This window comes from Camelina sativa, chromosome 13 (assembly GCF_000633955.1).
Source record: "Camelina sativa cultivar DH55 chromosome 13, Cs, whole genome shotgun sequence".
Classification (NCBI taxonomy): domain Eukaryota; kingdom Viridiplantae; phylum Streptophyta; class Magnoliopsida; order Brassicales; family Brassicaceae; genus Camelina; species Camelina sativa.
Window position 1 is genome coordinate 627,789 of NC_025697.1, and position 17,578 is coordinate 645,366.

A 17,578-nucleotide genomic window follows, 5' to 3' on the forward strand; every position below is an offset into this window, starting at 1 on the left:
TTTTTTTTTTTTTTTTTTTTATCGATGAGATCAATTTCTTCTTTTTTTTTTTTACAAGTTTTTCATCTCCAGATTGTATTAAAAAAACCTCTGTAAAATCGTGTGAATTCATATGTTTTTTAAAACAGTTTGCGGGCCGGATCCGGATATCCAAATTTTATCGGGTAAATTTCCGGATCCGGATAGGCCGATTTACTCGGATATCCGACCCGTAAACAGGCCTAATTTGAAGGACCACATAAAATTGTTTCAAAAGAATGCCATCAGAGCCGGCTCTATCACTCACTTACTTGCAATCCATTAAGCACAATCTGAATATCTTCCTACAAATTTATACAATCTCTATAGTTTGTTTGGTATTGTGTTTAGCGATGAAATAATGGTTAATCTAAGGCCACTAGAATTAAGGCCATTAGAACATGTAGAGAGCAAATAAATAAAGGCATATTCAAGTAGAGCAAGGAAACACCAAGAGCAACAGCATCGAAAAAGCCTTGAAGATAAGAAGATAAGATGAGCTTCTTTTCACTTTCGCCTCCAGTAACAAAGAAGTGAAGGCCCTGGGCAAACATATAGACAATGATGTTATTGTCCAACTGTGTGATCTCAGCTGCATACAGAAGTTATAACCAAACATCACTAAGCGTTTCAAAGAGAAAGGGTCACCAGACAACAACAAACAGAGAGCTACTTACTTGGCTCAAATAGAAAAAGATAAATCATAACAAAACTTACATTAAAAAAAAGACTTAAGAGACAACTTAGTCGACTTGGGGCCAGCACCACCTGAGGCAGGAGGAACTTCATCGTAGTCCATTCCCGCAGCTCCTCCTTGATACATCTTAGCGATGATCGGATTACAAACACCCTCCAGCTCCTTCATCTTGTCTTCGAACTCGTCAGCCTCGAGCCACTGAATCGCCTGCTCAATCGAGTCCTCGATCTTCTTCTTGTCTGCTGCGGGAGGCTTCTCACCGATCTTCTTCTTGTCTGCTGCATGGTTTTCTTCATGTTGTAAGCGTGGTTCTCAAGAGCATTCTTGGGTTCAACCTTCTTCTCGTGCTCCTCGTCCTCAGACTTGTACTTCTCTGCTTCTTGAACCATCTTCTCGATCTCATCCTTGGAGAGACGACCCTTGTCATTCGTGATGGTGATCTTGTTCTTCTGTCCGGTGGTCTTGTCCTCAGCAGATACGTTGAGGATACCATTAGCATCGATGTCAAAGCAGACAGTGATCTGAGGGACACCACGAGGAGCCGGTGGGATTCCGGACAGCTAGAATTTACCGAGAAGGTTGTTGTCCTTGGTTCTGGCTCTCTCACCTTCGAACACCTGGATCAACACGCCGGGCTTATTGTCTGAGTAAGTTGAGAACACCTGCTCCTTCTTGGTCGGGATGGTTGTGTTTCACTGAATCAAAGTGGTCATGACACCACCAGCAGTTTCAAGACCGAGGGAGAGAGGAGTGACATCAAGCAAGAGAAGGTCTTGAACCTTTTCGTTTCCTTCACCGCTTAGAATAGCTTCCTGGACGGCTGCACTGTATGCAACAGCCTCATCTTGAATCTTCCACATTGTTCCTGGTAAAGAAAAAGGGATGCATCAAAATTAAAAGAACATGTAGAGAGCAAATAAATAAAGGCATATTCAAGTAGAGCAAACACCTCAGAAGAAGTGCAACAGCATCGAAAAAGCCTTGAAGAACAGAAGATAAGATGAGCTCGTTTTCAGTTTCGCCTCCAGTAACAAAGAAGTGAAGTGAAGTTATTGTCCAACAGTGTGATCTCAGCTGCACACAGAAGTTAAAACCAAACATCTATAAGCGATTTGAAAGAGACAGTAGGTAAATAAAAAGTGAGGAAACCCCATGAAAATAAATTGTGTAGATGATCTTACCTTCTGTGCGAGCATTGGTCTTAGAGGTCTTTGAGAATACAAATTTCTCAAAACTTAACTTGGCAGCATTAGTTGACCAGTCATCCGAGTAATACTTACATGAGACATTCATTGTTGTAAGACTTCAGGTGTACCTGAAATAGTGACAGAATATAGCTGTTATCACCGTTACAAACACAAAAGCAAGTATTTGAGCAATTTTAGATTTTTGACAAGATATTAAGTTCATACATGTACAAGTGAAGTCAGTCCCATCGAAGTTGCTATCAACAGATTTGGACTCTCAGACTCATAAGCTCCTGAAATCACAGAACAAGAAGAAATCACACATGTTTCTTGAGATTCAGTGTTGAACAGGCAAGACAGAAAATGGTTTCATCCTAAGTAAGTAAGAAAGAAATTTTATCGGAAAAATCACATAAGCAAAGCATTAAACTTAAGACCCAACGCTTTAAGAGACTAACGACAGCCTTAATAATCAATAATCAGGCGAGTACGAGTATATAAAGAGAGGGAGAGAGAGAAAAAAAAATTAGTTTGCTAGTCATTAAGAAAAACAACACACACACACAGAGAGAGAGAGAGAGAGAGAGAGCAGAGACGTAACAACAGAAGAAGAAGCAAGCTCAGAAATCGAATCAGAATCATGGATTCACACATCCGAAACGAGCAGAGGAAGCTGGAACTGAAGGTTTCTTCTTCATCTTCTTCTTCTTCGTCTTCCTCAGGAAGACTCGGTTACTCTGACGAAAACACAGTCCGATTCGGAGTTCGATGAAGTTCTCGCTAACCTGGCAAACCTTCATGAACTGCTCGATTTCATACTCCACAAATTAGAGGAGAGCTTCCCTAACTTCTCATGGACATGGAAGAAGATAATTTCGTATTCCTCTTGGAACAAACGGTTGTGATTAGGTATAAAATTAGAATCTGTGTTTGATTAAGGAATTAGAATCTGTGTTTGATTAAGGAATTTGAATCTGTGTTTGATTAAGGAATTTGAATCTGTGTTTGATTAAGGAATTTGAATCTGTGTTCCGGTTTGTGATTAAGGAATTTGAAATTTGAATTTGAATGAGAAAACAATGCTTACATTGTAATTTTTGTGTAGCCGACGACGAGTGAGACGGCTGAGACTGGTCTTCTTCCGGGCGGCAAGGTCAATAATCCTGCTCCTCCGACCACGGCGGTACCTCCTTTGCCTTCTTCTTCTTAGTTAACCGGAGACTTCTTCTTAGATTTGTTTAACCGGTGCTGGACCACGCTTTGCAGATTACCACCACTGAGATCTTTGCTGGCCCCACGGAGTCTTCCCCACCGGAGCAGAAGAAGTCGTCTCCGGCTACGATCTTGTCTTCTCCCCCAGAGCCAGTGGTAGTTCTGGTCTTATCGATTTGGTCGATTGGTCGGTTAGGTTTTTCATTTACTGATGCTGCGATGTTTTAGGCTGTTCCTGAGACTGTGCTTGCTCTTCTTCGGGGCGGCGAGGTCAACGATAACAACACGGCTGAACAAGCACCACCACCACCGGACACTGTGGACAAGAAGTCTCCCGCTAAGATTGTCGCTGGCCCCAGATCTGATCCCCCAGAGGGATCGGTCGATCGTCCACTCCTCCACTCCTTCCTCCGTAAAAAAACTCCCATCGTCTGCAACCCAGGCTCGACGGTACTGATCTGGTTTCTTGATTTTTTTTACTAACGGTCTTTTTTTTTCTTTTTCTAGGTTAAATCTCCTGTGTCGAAGAAGAGGAAGACTTGAAGGAGCAGGTGGCGTTGTTTTTCACGATTGAATCATTTTAGGAGTTTCTTTCTTTTCTTTTTTTTATAAATATATCAATTACCCTATTATCGAGCATTTAGATGCTAATGATGAACTTTAAGCACATAGCTGGATTCATCATTATCACCTGGTTGGTGGTCTGCATCTTAGTGTTTTTTTTTTTTTTTTTACTTTTTCAACTTAACTAGTCAAATGATCCACCCAGTAACAAAATTCATAGAATCCTTGTTTATTACCATCTTTTTTTCCCCTCCTTCATTATCCCAAAAAATTCAACAACAACAACTGACAAGAACGGTTAAAAAGCCCAATATTCCTAATATTGAAAGATATATATATTACATCAATCATCCGAACATAACCCAATGATACACAAACATCAAAGCCAGACTCCTAAACCAACAGTAAAAAAATAAAATTACCATTGAAAGATTATTACACAACATGAAAAGAACAAGTTCTATAAAACATTCAGAACAAGAGATCTTACCTCGGTTCCAAATAAACAATATGACGTGGTATTCAAGTTTCTCTCTCTTCTCTTTCTAGCCTTTTTTATACTGATTGTATCTAAGAAATAAGAAGACTACTACGACTTAAATCTTAGAGAGTAAGAGGGAGCAGACTGAAAAGAGGTTGGAAGAACCTCATAATGCAACACATTAAAAATCATATCAAAGCTTTACCCCCATCTTCATGATGTGCATATATCACATACCGAAGCTGCATCAAAACAAAAACACACAACACCTTTAATTCGGATTCCTCCGCGCTCTGCTATTTACTTGGTCCGGTTGAGTTAGAAGCAACCTGAGGAGGTAGAGAGCCACCATCAGTACCATTTAATCCGTCGGCAGATTCTTCTGACACAGAAGGTATTATTCTTGCACGTTTTCCATTCACAAAGCATCTCCATTTAGATCAATACTGTATTCTGATCCAGATATTTTCCTACCAAAGTTACTTTCCGCAACATCAGAACTAGCACACAGAGGATTCTCTTCCACTGATACCTGTAATTTAATAGTTCTTGAAATTTTAATGTCTGCATCCGATATACATAAGCCAAAATAAACGGAGAGACACATGCACACACAATGATAAATATACAGATGAAACTATGAATGGAAAGAAGAACAAGCTACGTACCTTGGTATCCTCTGCGCTGTCTTTGTCCTGAATGCTTCCGTTAGTCTTGTAAAAAAAAGATCTTTAGCTTTCCCTGCCCGACCTCCACCTTCTATCTCCTTAAGAGCACCGATCAACCGATCCTTCCACTAGAGAAAAATGACAACAGAGATCTATATAGTTGCAAAGTTTACTATGACAATCAACTCCGTATAAATACACCACACAATTTATAAGAATGGTTATACCACTATTAGTTGACTAATAATGATAGGATAGCAAGTAAGAAAGATCAGCATTAACACACATAATTCACTACATACGCATAATTCATAATTGACAGAAAGATCAGCATAATACACATGAGTTCAGTAATGTAGTCAGCCATCTTATCTCCAATTCCCTGAGAAACACAGAGCTATGTGTAAGTGAAACCAATATTGACAGTGGAAGCAGACATTTTTTGAATTTATTTGGCTGTTTGCACGGTTCGCAAAAGTTACCTTTAACTCCATTAGCTCGTCTCCGTGTGTTCAAAAAAGATTAAATGAATGAAGAAGTTAGCGTGATCCTAAGAAGGGTTATGCAAGCAGATGAAACTGGAGGCTATTATTACCTGTTGGCTGTGTTTAAGAAGTGAATGTACTCATTTATGAGAGACGTCTGTGAACAGAAAACAAATTGCAGAAATATCAGATTTCAAGTTCTGGTCAACCTAAGACCTGCAAAGCAACCATTAGAACAGTGCCCACCATAAAATGAAAACTCAGAAATAGTCACCCAACTTTTCAGATAAGCACCATGTATTGAGGGAGCTGGTTTCGCCAGTCTTAAATCTTGGGAATCTAATAGTGTTCTGCTTGATCTTCGTATACCAGATGCTGAAGGACTACTCTCACATGGTATGCCATTTGATCCAACAACAACTGAAACAATAACATTGTAAGCCACATTTAGCATAGGAAACTTCATAAGATAGAGTAAATCGACTACCAAAGCAATTACTATAGAAATTGAGTAGAGATGAGAATGCATGCCTTCTGCTCCACAAAAAGTATCAAGTTCATATTCTGGTGGAGTAACCCCGCTTACGGCTATATTAAGCAATGTGGAGGTATCATCATCCCATGAAGTGTAGCCAGGAAGGTTGTTTATTTGAGTAGGAAAGGACATGGAAACATGAAGCGACATTTGAGCTGCAGAATTGAGTTGCGGTCAGATTGATTACATGTTGGCCATTTCTTTTATGCCTTTTGAGGCTATGGGTGAGCAGCTTTGCGCTTAGGCCTAGGGGGTGGCACATGTGTTAAAGTCCCATTTTTCTGGACCTTTAAAAAGTATTTTTGGGCATGGCTCCTGATCTGCAGCAAATAAAGCAGGTACATGAAGATTGAGAGGGGAAATGTGCCAAGTTTGTATATTAAACAAAAAATCCAGAGAAGCTGATCTCAAACCTGAATAGTTGTCTTTGAACCAACAAAGTCTTCTATTTTTTTTCCAGTCCCGATCAAACCTAGGGACACAAGAAGATTGACAGCAACAAAGTAAAATTCTTTTTTTCAGAGAAAAAGAGAGAAAAGTCTTTCACACACAAAAGAGAATGTAAACATTACCAAAATCAAGCACTTGCTACACAGAATAAAAAAGTTTAGGACTGGTTGGAAATTGGTTTCATGCATTGCTCTAAAAGCTGAATTGTAGTAAGTTTTTTTCAGTTCTCATGTTGAAACCAAATGCCAAGTCCTTTATTGAACTATTTTCGGCAACCTTAGATAAGATTAACTACACTTGGGTTTTCTGAGAAAAGAAAACATTCATCAAAGACTAATTGAAACTCCGGCCTATCTGATATACAATCCAACCTAACCAATTAAAGAAGACATTGCTGCTTATTTAATAAAATCCAATTACATAGGCAAAAACTCAAGAAGACCAAACTTTGATCTGACAAATTGTTTGCATAAGACCTTAATGTTTATCATTTGTCATTATAAGCAAAAGAACCAACGGAAAGCTAACTCAAAAGAAAGGAGAAACTATATAATAAGCTGAAAAGTAAAGAGGACGTTCGTATCTGCCTGAGGTTGAATACGGAGATGGTATTTTCCACGAAATCTAAAGAATATATTCCAAATTTATTAAGCTTATCTGCAACACAGCTAAGCAAAACAAGGCTTAATTAATAGTAACAAGTAACAAACCTTTTAATTCCGATTCCTCAAGACTCGTTATCTCCTTTGTTCATTCATACATGTGTTTGAATCAGCTATTGAAAACCTGAAATCACAGAACAAGAAGAAATCATAATAAGCAAAAAGAACCAACGAAAAGCTAACTAAAAAAGAAGAGACAACTAACGTCCTTACAAGCCAACCTCTCAAAGCTTGCTTCTGATACCAATAGTTTCTCGTCGCCAGATGTGTCTATCTCATCTTCTTTGGTTGGAGAAGCTAACTGCAGATTCTGTAAAGGTTCCTGGATGTTCAAAGAACTTAATCACTTATATAAATATTATATGATACATGGAGCAACGAGCTATATCAATTTTTAAACACAATGAATGCAGAAGAGCATACCCATAGATGTGAAGCGGCAAGAGTTTCCCCACCAAAAAAGTTCCTTGCGGTCACAAATGGATCCCTGTGCATGCATAAAGTATGAGGGAAGTGTGGTTTTAAGATGTAGAACACCAGACCACTGAAAGGGATACCTATGTCCTGAAACCAATATGAGGAAGCAATATACAGAAAACCTCAAACGTAGGAAAGAGCTATCTTCGGCTGGTAAAGCCATTTTCAGAGCTCAACATTAATTACACTGGTTTTGATAAAAAAAAAAAAGAAGTGTACAAAATCAATCAGAAGCTAAGCAACCCAACATACCGTAATCAAGATATTAATCACTAAAAATCTCTCATTTCACCCAACCCTATCCTCTACATACAGATCAAAACAACACTTCACTGGTCACAAATTCTCCAATTTCCACACTATTTAAAAACAGACCATAGAGAGTGACTAACAGAGAAATCCAAAAAATTGTAGCTTAAAACAGACCTGCATAGATAAAAAGGTCTTGGTGGCTCCCATAAGCAAGCACTGTAGCGTTGAAACCGTGAAAGACCACCCCAGGAATCAAAACCCAAAGGGCTTACTTCTCTATCGAAGATCTGCTTCACGTTATCATCATCTCTCCCGTAAAACGCATCCAGCTGATAGCTTTCGTTTCGGCTGCTCCAAATCCATATTCAAATTTCAAAGTAATAATAATAATAATAACTTAAAATTGACAAAATGGAAAAAGAAAAAAAAAAAAAAAGACGATTACCAGCTCTCGTCATTGCCGGCGCAAATCTCCCGGGGACGAACTCGAAGGACGACCCTGACCTTTGAAATCGAAGACGAATCCAACTCTGTGGTTCTCGCAGGGGTTTGCGGATCCATTCATTCTCTTCCAATTTCAAAATTTTGAGTTTAGTTAGTGATGATCCGTTGGTATTTTTTTAATTGGGTTTATCTATCATATTCAATAGTTTCAAAAAGGCCTTTTTTTTACTTTCTCGGATTTCGGCCCTATTTTGGGCCCATTTATGCCCTGAGTGATTAAGATCGGACGGCTCTCGCTAAAAAGCCTACAATATTACCGTTTCTATATTATCCAACGGTTCACACTGGCCAATCTTTTGCATCATCCAGAACTGCCGTTTGAGGTACAGATTACCGCTAACGTCCGTTTAATCCCATGTGGATTTTTCTTGACTTTCTCAGTTCCATTATCTTTCTTACCACTAATCATTTTTTTTCAATGATATGATCTTACAAATTCAAGTGTATTGTATCTATCCCTTCCTATGCAAATATTAATTAAAAACAGATATGTCAAAGAAAGTATTGATTTATATATTTGTGTTTAGCTTTCATCTCTCCTTTTAATTTTCTTTCAGTTTATTTTATTTGTCAACAAAATTTACTTCTTTAGTTTGGGATCAAAATCATTTTCGTCCGACGGTTAGGACTACGTACCGAGTCAAAAATGGCAAAGACCGGAATAAAGTGTAAGACTTCCCTGATATATTTTTCTTTTTTTTTTAGGTTACTAAAACCGCCTTAGTATAAGCATAAGTTGGTTCATGAACCGGGGTAAACCAAAAAGATAATTTAGAGAAGAAGTTGAAGAGGTGGCGGAAGAAGGTATAATGTGTCAGACAAGATAGGTTAACACTAAACTTTTGAAATTGAAAGTGTTTTTTTTTTGTAGTAGTTTTTGAGGAGTTTTTTTTAGATAGATTAACACTAACTGGTGAATTTTTTTCTTTCTCTAATTTAACGTTATAATGATGATACATAATATTGTTTTGTTAATTTTCTATTGGTAAATAACATGTAACTGTAATTTTATTTATTAAGTTCAGATTTCACTTTTAGGGGAATATGAGATTTTAGTCCTATCAAGGATTTACTTTTGATTTGTACGTTGTATTCAGTATTCACAAATTTAGAATGGCAGGGATCCCTTGTTTCTCTCCTTTCCACTATTCTCCCTCCAAAACCAAATTCACACAAACAACGATGAAGAATTAAAAAAAAAAGTTTGAAATTAAAAAAAAAAAAAAACCCCCCAAAGAACAAAAATCTGGAAGTTTTTGAAACATATGAACAGTAATGGCGTATCGAGGCGGCGAAAACGGGAAATTGGAACGGAGGAAGACGATGACGATGAATTGGGCGGGGTTAGGCGAGGTCGAAGACGACGATGATCACTTTTTCGATAGCTCTAATCGTATCTCTTCCGTCGTGCCTTTGGATTTAGCATCATCTTCAGATGAGGAAGAAGGTGACTTCGACGATTGCCGGATCTCGTTTTCCTCTAACGTACCTTCCTCCTCTCGCGCTGCTCCTGCGCCGGATATGTCGCCGGACTATGATATCTGGATGTCGGCGCCAGGATCTATCACGGAGCGTCGCCGTCGGCTTCGTAATGGAATGGGACTTGAATCTAAGAAGAATATGCTCGGAACTATCTCCATCCAGCGCGTGAGTGAACCTACGGCGGCGGCAACGGCGGGTGGATCCTCCTCAGGTTCTCGCGTTGCGGAATCGAAGGTGGAGGAGTTAGATCAGAATTCTTCTCCGGTGGATCAACGAGTTCATCGATCTCCATCGATGTCGGTTATGCTTGTGCGGTCGAGATCTGATTCCGATATCGAAGCGTCTTCTGCTGAGAAAACGAGGAAAGAGGATATGTTAGGGAAAACGCCGAAATCGCGATTAACTAGAACCACGTCTGCGATTGGAGCTCCGTGTGCGAGGATTTGTCCCTACTTCACCCAAACGCAAGCCTCGCCGTCGAACGCACCAAACGGTCATCAGTCTCGAGGGCAACGTAATGGCGTGCTGCTCTCCTCGGTAGTCTCCAATACTCAATTCAGTGCTTTTTTCTTGATTAAGAATCTTGATACTGGGAAAGAGTTCATAGTGAAGGAGTATGGTGAGAATGGAATGTGGAATCGTCTTAGCGATTTGCAAACCGGTAAGCAATTGACAATGGAAGAATTTGAGAAAACCGTTGGATATTCATCTGTTGTTAAGGATCTTATGAGGCGTGAGAATGCGAATTCCACACTTGATTTTAGGAAATTTAATTCGTATGTGTCAAAGAGTTTGAGAGTAAGCAAGAAGAGAGGAGCTGCTTTGTTAAAGAATATAAAGGGCGTTGCTCATTCTATGAGCTCCTCTAAGGTTTCAGAGAAAGAGAAAGATTCAAATGGTGGTAGTAGTGGTACATACAGTCCAAAAGTAGCGGAGAAGAACAGTGAACAAACGAGCCAATGGGTGAAAGTGAGGCATTCAGGGAAGTCTCATAAAGATTTGAGTGCTCTGCATTTGTGTCAAGAGATTCAAGCTCATCAAGGAGGTATTTGGACTATGAAATTTAGTCCTGATGCTCATTTATTAGCAAGTGCAGGGGAGGATTGTGCAATCCATGTGTGGGAGGTCCAAGAATGTGAAATCATGTCAATGAATGAAGGCAGCTTGACACCGATTCATCCTTCAATGTCTGGTTCTACAGATAAATCTTCTACGGAAGGTGACGCTGCTGAAATGCTACCGGATAAGAAGAAAAAAGGGAAAGGTTCAATGAGTAGAAAAGGAAATCAGATACCAGATTATGTCCATGCACCTGAAACTGTGTTTTCATTATCAGATAAACCAGTTTGCTCTTTCACTGGTCACTTGGATGATGTTCTGGACTTATCCTGGTCTCGGTCACAGGTTAATTTATTATCTCCTTTTCTTGCCAACATTGATGAATGCAACCGTTGATGTCTATTGACAAAGTTAACAATTCCTTACTCGATATGCAGCTATTGCTTTCATCTTCCATGGACAAAACTGTGCGGTTGTGGGATATTGAAACTCAAAGTTGTCTAAAGCTCTTTGCCCACAATGACTACGGTAAGACAGGAATATGTACATAAATACTCATCTTCCCTAAATGTCATATGGTTCTTGGAGATTCATGTCTTCTTCTATTGTTTTTAGTTACTTGTGTACAATTCAATCCATTGGATGAAGATTACTTCATCAGTGGCTCCCTTGATGCCAAGATCCGTATATGGAACATATCAAACCGTCAAGTAGTTGAATGGAATGATCTAAAGGAAATGGTTACCGCAGTTTGTTATACTCCTGATGGTCAGGTACATAATTTTCTTGAATTGTCACGGGAATATACTTGCATAAACGAGCTCGTATTGATATCTCTATGCTCTTTGGTAGGCTGCATTTGTTGGTTCAATCAATGGGAATTGTCGGCTTTACAGTGCAGAGGGTATATATGCTAAAGACTTATTCTGTTTTGTAAACGATCGTATATTAACTTTAAATTCTTCAGAAAGTTTGTAAAATTTACTTTCTCTAATGATTGATCAGATTGCAAGTTGGATCAAACAAACCATATTGATCTGCAAAACAAAAAGAAAGCTCAAGCTAAAAAGATCACAGCTTTCCAGGTTCCACTCTTATGTTAAAACGTTTAAATTGTTGTTTTCTTTTGCTTGTAGATGCTTTTTCAACTTACCGTTGGGTTGCATATAACAGTTTTCGCCGGTTAATCCATCGGAAATGCTTGTAACTTCTGCTGATTCACGCATTCGGATTCTTGACGGTACTGAACTTGTTCAAAAATTCAGAGGTATGAATGTCACTCAATCAACTCCATTCGTTTCTTCGTTCAGTTTCACAAAGTAATAATTTTTAATCTCGTATTTACCCATAATCCAGGCTTCAAAAACGTTAACAGCCAAATGACAGCATCTTACACCGTAGATGCAAAGCACATTGTCTGCGCAAGCGAAGACTCACAGGTTTACGTGTGGAAACACGAGGAGCCACGACTAGGAATCACCGGTAGAAAAACCGTCAACATGTGTACATCTTACGAAACCTTCCCTTGCAAAGATGTTTCTGTGGCAGTCCCGTGGAATGGCGTTGTAAAAGGTGAACCACCGTCCGCACAAACCCAATCGAAAAGAAACCCGAAAAAAACTTCAACTACCCAGGAAAACGCGACCACAAATAAAAAAACAGGCCTCCCACCGTTACCTAAGAAGAACAATGAGGGCACCACAGATGGAGCAACAGAACAACATCAAGAAGACGATCCCATGACACAGATCCCACAAAACGAATCAGAGAACAACACAGGAGAGTCATTAAAGCATGGGGATTCACCTTCTTTATCAATATCCTCTCGGATTTCATCTTGGTCTTGGTTTGATAGTAGTGGTAGTCATGGAGCACATGCGGTTCAGCCAACAGCTTGGGGAATGGTGATCGTTACAGCCACAATCAAAGGCCAAATCCGGGCTTACCAAAATTTTGGATTACCTCGCAGAGTCGGTCGTCAAGGCTCTCTTTTTTGACACAACCGTTCTCAATTCTTGTACATATATATGTATATTTTATACGGTGTATTATGTATAGCTCTCACGTATTCATGCATAGTCTACTGAGTTTAATTTGTATACTGTATACACAGTCAAAGAAGAAGAAGGAAAATTGATACATAGAGATTTTAAATTCTGATGTAAGAGTCTCTCTACCTTACAAAACGAACACAGATCCAATACCGTAGGAACATACATACAGACAAGAGATTACAAGAGCAGAGTCTGCAGAGACCGCACTTGTATGTATAGCTTGAAAATGTATTAAACGAGGATTAAAAAAACTGATTTGTAAAAAAAAAAACTGAGTTATATTCCTTAAACTTACAGTTTCGGTGTTGGACTATAAAATAATCATGTCCGTACGAATTCATGCTAGCATGGAGCTTACCTGACTGACATCCCTAGTTTTAAATTAGAACCTAGAAGATTGTAAAAACCGTTACGCTTACAAGTTACACCTGACCTGAGTTTAGAATTAACTGGTTAATTTGAATACTATAATTGTATATTGTTGTTGAACCCATATTTCTTTAAAGAAAGAAATAGAAAGCTACAAAAACAGTATGATGTGGTCCAAAGGATAAAGTGTTTTTGTCTCTCGAGGTACACTGGACGAATCATATGGTCTATTGTCCATACCAGTTTCTTTTCTCCTTTTCTCCTTTTCTCAATTTCGAGCTTCTATAATTGTAACGGTACTCTGATTGTGTTGTGTATGCTATTTTCTTTTTGTTTTTCCATGTCTATTCATTAATTTTTATTTTTGTCAATGTAAAACTAGAAATAAGATTATTATTCTGCTGTTTTACACACACACCGAACAAAAAAAATTACGTTATTAAACCACGACGAGTTGGTCTAGTTAATGGAGCTACCCACCGTGCATGCTAAAACTCTCTTTTTTACTGCCAATAAATAAAATAAAACTGTAACTTACCTTCAAAACGGTTTCGTGGTGTAGTTGGTTATCACGTCAGTCTAACACACTGAAGGTCTCCGGTTCGAACCCGGGCGAAGCCAATTCCTTTTATATTTTTAATCTCTTCGATTTTTGCTTAATTGCCCAAATAAGATAATCATTTTCCTCTCTCTCTCTCTCTCCAAAAATTATATACACAACTTTTGTTTTCTTTTTCTTTCTACGTTTATTGTTGTGTTTTCAACCAAATCTCTCTCTCGCTCTCTCTGTCTCAAACTCCAATGGCTCACCAGGTATACTCCTAATCATCTCTTTGTCTTTCGCTCTTTAACACAAAGAACTTTTTATATATATAGATTTTTGTAAACTATGTAATGGATGTGATTATGTATAGGAAGAAGGATGGCCATTGGGTCTGAGACCTGTAAATGCAAGGATCGGAGGACTCACAATAGGAACTCAGCATCATCATCATCATGAGCAAGTCTCTGCTGGTTCCATCTCCTTCAGCTCTCTTCACTCTCCTTCTCCCTCCTCTCACTCTTCCTCCGATCTTGATTCCCAGGTCAGATATATATATATATACACCGCTACTTATACTGTAAATATAGGCATAGCTAGCTGCATTACACATGTATCATATATGGACTATATAATATAGTAAACTATTCACGGGATGGCAGGTTCTTATCTTGGTCGAATCCTTACATATCCCTCTAAAAATTCTACCATATCTGGAATGAACTATTTTTAGTATACTGATTTGCTTGAAAAATTAATACTCCTAGTTGATTACAGTTTTATCTATGTGTTTTTCTTTTTCTTGCATATTAATTGATGAGCCGTTTGAAACTGTCAACGGTTCTTTTTTCTCCTCAAGGAAACTTAGAAGGAAGATAATGATTATACTTTGACTACTAGTTTGGATCTATCTATTGCATTCAGTCATTCACATTCTCTTTCGTTTACAAAAATTAAAATACAATAATAGTACTATTGTTTTTGTTGGTTGAGATGACTTCAGAGCGAACGTGAACCAATTGTGTTCACTTTAAAGCTGTGATGGTTTTGTCTGAAAAGGGCACGTTTGTCGGAAATTGTTAATTTCTTCAAAAGAAAGTTATTTTTAATATAATAATGACCAAAGCAAATTTCTCGAATATTTTGTCACCTTTTGTCTTTTGATCACACCGTATTGGAAAGTGAAATCATTTAAAATTTTAGCAATAATCCGTTTAAGAATAACTACCCGATTTCACACACTTTTTTTGTCATTTACGTAAATTTGTGGTTTGAGTTCAGCTTTCTGTCATTCTGCCAAATTTATAATTAAAATGTAAGAGGTTCCGTCTTTTGTGCATTTTAGCAAAGAAGTTATGTTTTTTATGTCTAATAATTTCGCCATTTTACCATAGTATTTTTTAGGTTATAGAATATATATAAAGATAATTTATTTGCTAGAAAATCCAATGATGATTTTTCTTTTGTTCATTGTCATTGTGTATGATAGATAAAGGGATAAAAACAAAATGGTACAATCATTTCTTACCAGTTAGCACCATACTTCTCAATTTTAGCATTATCATTAATTTCATAAGCTTAAAATTCTATTTGGTTATAAATCAGATTTTAGTTTATACTTAGTAATCTGTTTTTGGTTAGCACTCACCATCCTAATAAAAATGTCGACCTCTTCTATGAAACCAAAAACTTAACTTTATAGTTATTGCATCTATACGCTAAATATAGCATTTTACACATCTCTTTTTTTTCAGTCGATGGGATCATTTTTCCGCGATAGGAGCTACACACTAGGAAATCTAATCGGGATATCAAGCTTTCTTGAACTTTCGAGAAGATCAAACCGAACAAGGATAGATCAAACGGCTGCTAGAAACCATCAACACCAGAAGAATCTAAAAACTTACAAGCCATGGATTTTCTCTATATGTTCAAAACTAAGCACAAATGCCACTGTCATTTCCCATAACAGGATTACAAACGAAGAGAATAATAATGGTGGTCGTAACAATGTGCAGTCTCTTGGACATTTTCTCATGGTGGAGAGACGAGCCGTCGGATCAACCACACGGTCCACACCGACAATGTGAATGATAATGAGATGTGTGATGTGATTTCTCATTTGCTCATGGTCTAACGTAACAGATTTTGGTTGTCTTTTGTATGCGAGTTTGTTTGTCTTAACTGGGAGGTTGAAATGATTTTTCCTTGCAAGAGTTGTATCGTTATGCATGTGATATGAATACTTGAGTAGAAGGTTATATTATATGAATAACATTTTCTATCTTATGATCTCGGGAAACTTGATTTTACGTCTTTTTATATTTGTGTTGACAAGTTAAATATTACGTTACATACATATAAAGGAAAATATTTTAGTAGTTCATTAAATCACTTTTTGGTTTCTGACTCTATGTTCTTTGTAGTTCATACAGATTCATTCTCTCTATTCACTTATTCAGTGTATTATTTTATTTTTAATTTTTAATTAAGCTAAATTAAGTATTTGAAAGACCCAAAAATAAACGAAAAACAGTTAAGCTAAATCAAGTATTTGAAAGGCCCAAACATAAACGAAAACAGTGATTTGTATAAAAAGAAGCCCATTAATAGAAAAGTCCAACATTAGAAACTGTGTCGTTTTACTCCGTGATCTCGCGATGGCCAGGGATATAATTGGAAATAGAAAAATTTGAAATTGCTAAAAACCCTAATAAGAATATTCCTTTTTTATTTTATTTTAAGAAGACTATAAATTGGTTTCGTCTTCGCTCTCTCACAATCTTCTTCTTCGACTCTCCTTGGCGGCGCACTCAAAGAGAGATTCAAACAACTCAGGTGAGTGATCTCAAATCATCCGCTTTCCTGATTTCGTATTTTTACTGTCTTACGATTAGTGGTGGAAGCAGATCCTGGAATCTAGAAATCTTCAATAGTTGCTAGTACTACTACATCGCGATCCTGGAATCTAGAAATCTTCACTAGTTGCTAGTACTACTACATCGCGATCCTGGAATCTAGAAATCTTCACTAGTTGCTAGTACTACTACATCGCGATTTGCTTATAAATCCTTTTTGAGAAATTGAATAGTTCGTAACTAGAATCGATTTTGGAATCTTGAGAGCTTTGATTGTAGTTGCATACAAAGTAGATCTGAGGTTTCTTGTTTGTCTTTTCTTTGTCATTGAATTTGCAAAGAAAATGGTGGCGACTGGCTTGTTCGTGGGGCTGAACAAAGGACACGTTGTTACAAAGCGAGAGCAACCTCCTCGACCTAACAACAGAAAAGGGGTAAAAGCTTCTTTTGTTTCTTAAACTCTTTAGCTCTTTTGTACTTACTTCTTTACTTGCTTTCATGTTTTAATGGTCAGTTTTGTTTAACTTCTGTGCTTGGTTAGATTTTAAGTAGAATAGGTCAAGATCATGGGTTTTTTAGTATAACTTATAGGAAAACAAAACAATTGGAATCGCTGCTTACTACAGATTATTGAATATGTAGAAAGGGATTAAGTTCTATTGTCTTTATCACAGTATGATATTGTTGTATTTTTGATTCTTTGTAGCCTTGTTCAAAATCCGATTTGCCTATGTTACTCTCTTTTTGTTTTGTTGTTTTGCGGTAATCTGTCTCCATTCTAAGTGTTGTTATCATTTTCATCTGATGAGTTATATCCTGTTGAGGGTTTTTCTGATATGAGTATTTTCTTTTTTTTTTGTTAACAGAAAACAAGCAAAAGAACTCTCTTTATCAGGTCCCTCATCAGGGAAGTTGCTGGTTTTGCTCCTTATGAGAAGAGGATCACTGAGCTTTTGAAGGTCGGTAAAGACAAGAGAGCTCTCAAAGTTGCCAAGAGGAAGTTGGGAACCCACAAGAGAGCCA

The 17,578-nt window shown here is 37.8% G+C and overlaps 4 protein-coding genes, 1 long non-coding RNA gene, 1 other non-coding gene and 1 pseudogene across 15 annotated transcripts in view; 4 read left to right on the forward strand and 3 right to left on the reverse strand.

Moving 5' to 3' along the window:
• Nucleotides 277-3,716, reverse strand: LOC104734250 (annotated as a pseudogene).
• LOC109128462 lies at nucleotides 3,982-5,728 on the reverse strand. 7 transcript variants are annotated; one of them, XR_002034865.1, is made up of 4 exons: nucleotides 5,607-5,728; nucleotides 5,310-5,528; nucleotides 4,828-5,209; nucleotides 3,982-4,691 (listed from the first exon to the last, which is right to left on the reverse strand). It is a non-coding gene; the product is annotated as an uncharacterized LOC109128462 (long non-coding RNA). The 7 variants fall into 7 exon arrangements; XR_002034866.1 differs by having other exon boundaries at nucleotides 5,310-5,469; nucleotides 5,592-5,728; XR_002034864.1 differs by having other exon boundaries at nucleotides 5,310-5,469; nucleotides 5,559-5,728.
• On the reverse strand, nucleotides 5,850-8,281 carry LOC104734251 (kinesin-like protein KIN-10B). Of its 4 annotated transcripts, none has more exons than XR_002034862.1 (7): nucleotides 8,134-8,281; nucleotides 7,863-8,036; nucleotides 7,383-7,523; nucleotides 7,181-7,281; nucleotides 7,008-7,083; nucleotides 6,261-6,319; nucleotides 5,850-6,167 (listed from the first exon to the last, which is right to left on the reverse strand). XR_002034862.1 is itself a non-coding variant. In XM_019234820.1 (7 exons), exons 1-5 carry the CDS (start codon nucleotides 8,247-8,249, stop codon nucleotides 7,035-7,037), a joined length of 492 nt encoding a protein of 163 aa, XP_019090365.1. In that variant the 5' UTR covers nucleotides 8,250-8,281; the 3' UTR covers nucleotides 5,850-6,167; nucleotides 6,261-6,319; nucleotides 7,008-7,034. The 4 variants fall into 4 exon arrangements, 3 of the variants coding, with proteins under 3 accessions (XP_019090365.1, XP_019090364.1, XP_019090366.1); XM_019234820.1 differs by having other exon boundaries at nucleotides 7,181-7,269; nucleotides 7,383-7,446; XM_019234819.1 differs by having other exon boundaries at nucleotides 7,383-7,446.
• Nucleotides 9,305-12,872, forward strand: LOC104734253 (WD repeat-containing protein 44-like). Its single transcript, XM_010453780.2, has 7 exons — nucleotides 9,305-11,078; nucleotides 11,171-11,261; nucleotides 11,349-11,506; nucleotides 11,586-11,637; nucleotides 11,739-11,818; nucleotides 11,907-12,000; nucleotides 12,090-12,872. The coding sequence occupies exons 1-7, from the start codon at nucleotides 9,468-9,470 to the stop codon at nucleotides 12,728-12,730; spliced, it is 2,727 nt and encodes a 908-aa protein (XP_010452082.1). The 5' UTR covers nucleotides 9,305-9,467; the 3' UTR covers nucleotides 12,731-12,872.
• TRNAV-AAC lies at nucleotides 13,704-13,777 on the forward strand. Its single transcript has one exon. It is a non-coding gene; the product is annotated as a tRNA-Val (tRNA).
• LOC104734254 (uncharacterized protein At3g17950-like) lies at nucleotides 13,873-15,991 on the forward strand. Its single transcript, XM_010453782.1, has 3 exons — nucleotides 13,873-13,969; nucleotides 14,071-14,241; nucleotides 15,452-15,991. Exons 1-3 carry the CDS (start codon nucleotides 13,958-13,960, stop codon nucleotides 15,785-15,787), a joined length of 519 nt encoding a protein of 172 aa, XP_010452084.1. The 5' UTR covers nucleotides 13,873-13,957; the 3' UTR covers nucleotides 15,788-15,991.
• Nucleotides 16,423-17,578, forward strand: part of LOC109128306 (60S ribosomal protein L36-3-like) — a 3,057-nt gene continuing 1,901 nt past the window's right edge. Inside the window, exons 1-3 of the mRNA XM_019234429.1 lie at nucleotides 16,423-16,535; nucleotides 16,897-16,989; nucleotides 17,422-17,574. Coding sequence (XP_019089974.1) covers nucleotides 16,900-16,989; nucleotides 17,422-17,574 — 243 coding nt within the window. The 5' untranslated portion in view covers nucleotides 16,423-16,535; nucleotides 16,897-16,899. The remainder of the gene's footprint in view (nucleotides 16,536-16,896; nucleotides 16,990-17,421; nucleotides 17,575-17,578) is intronic.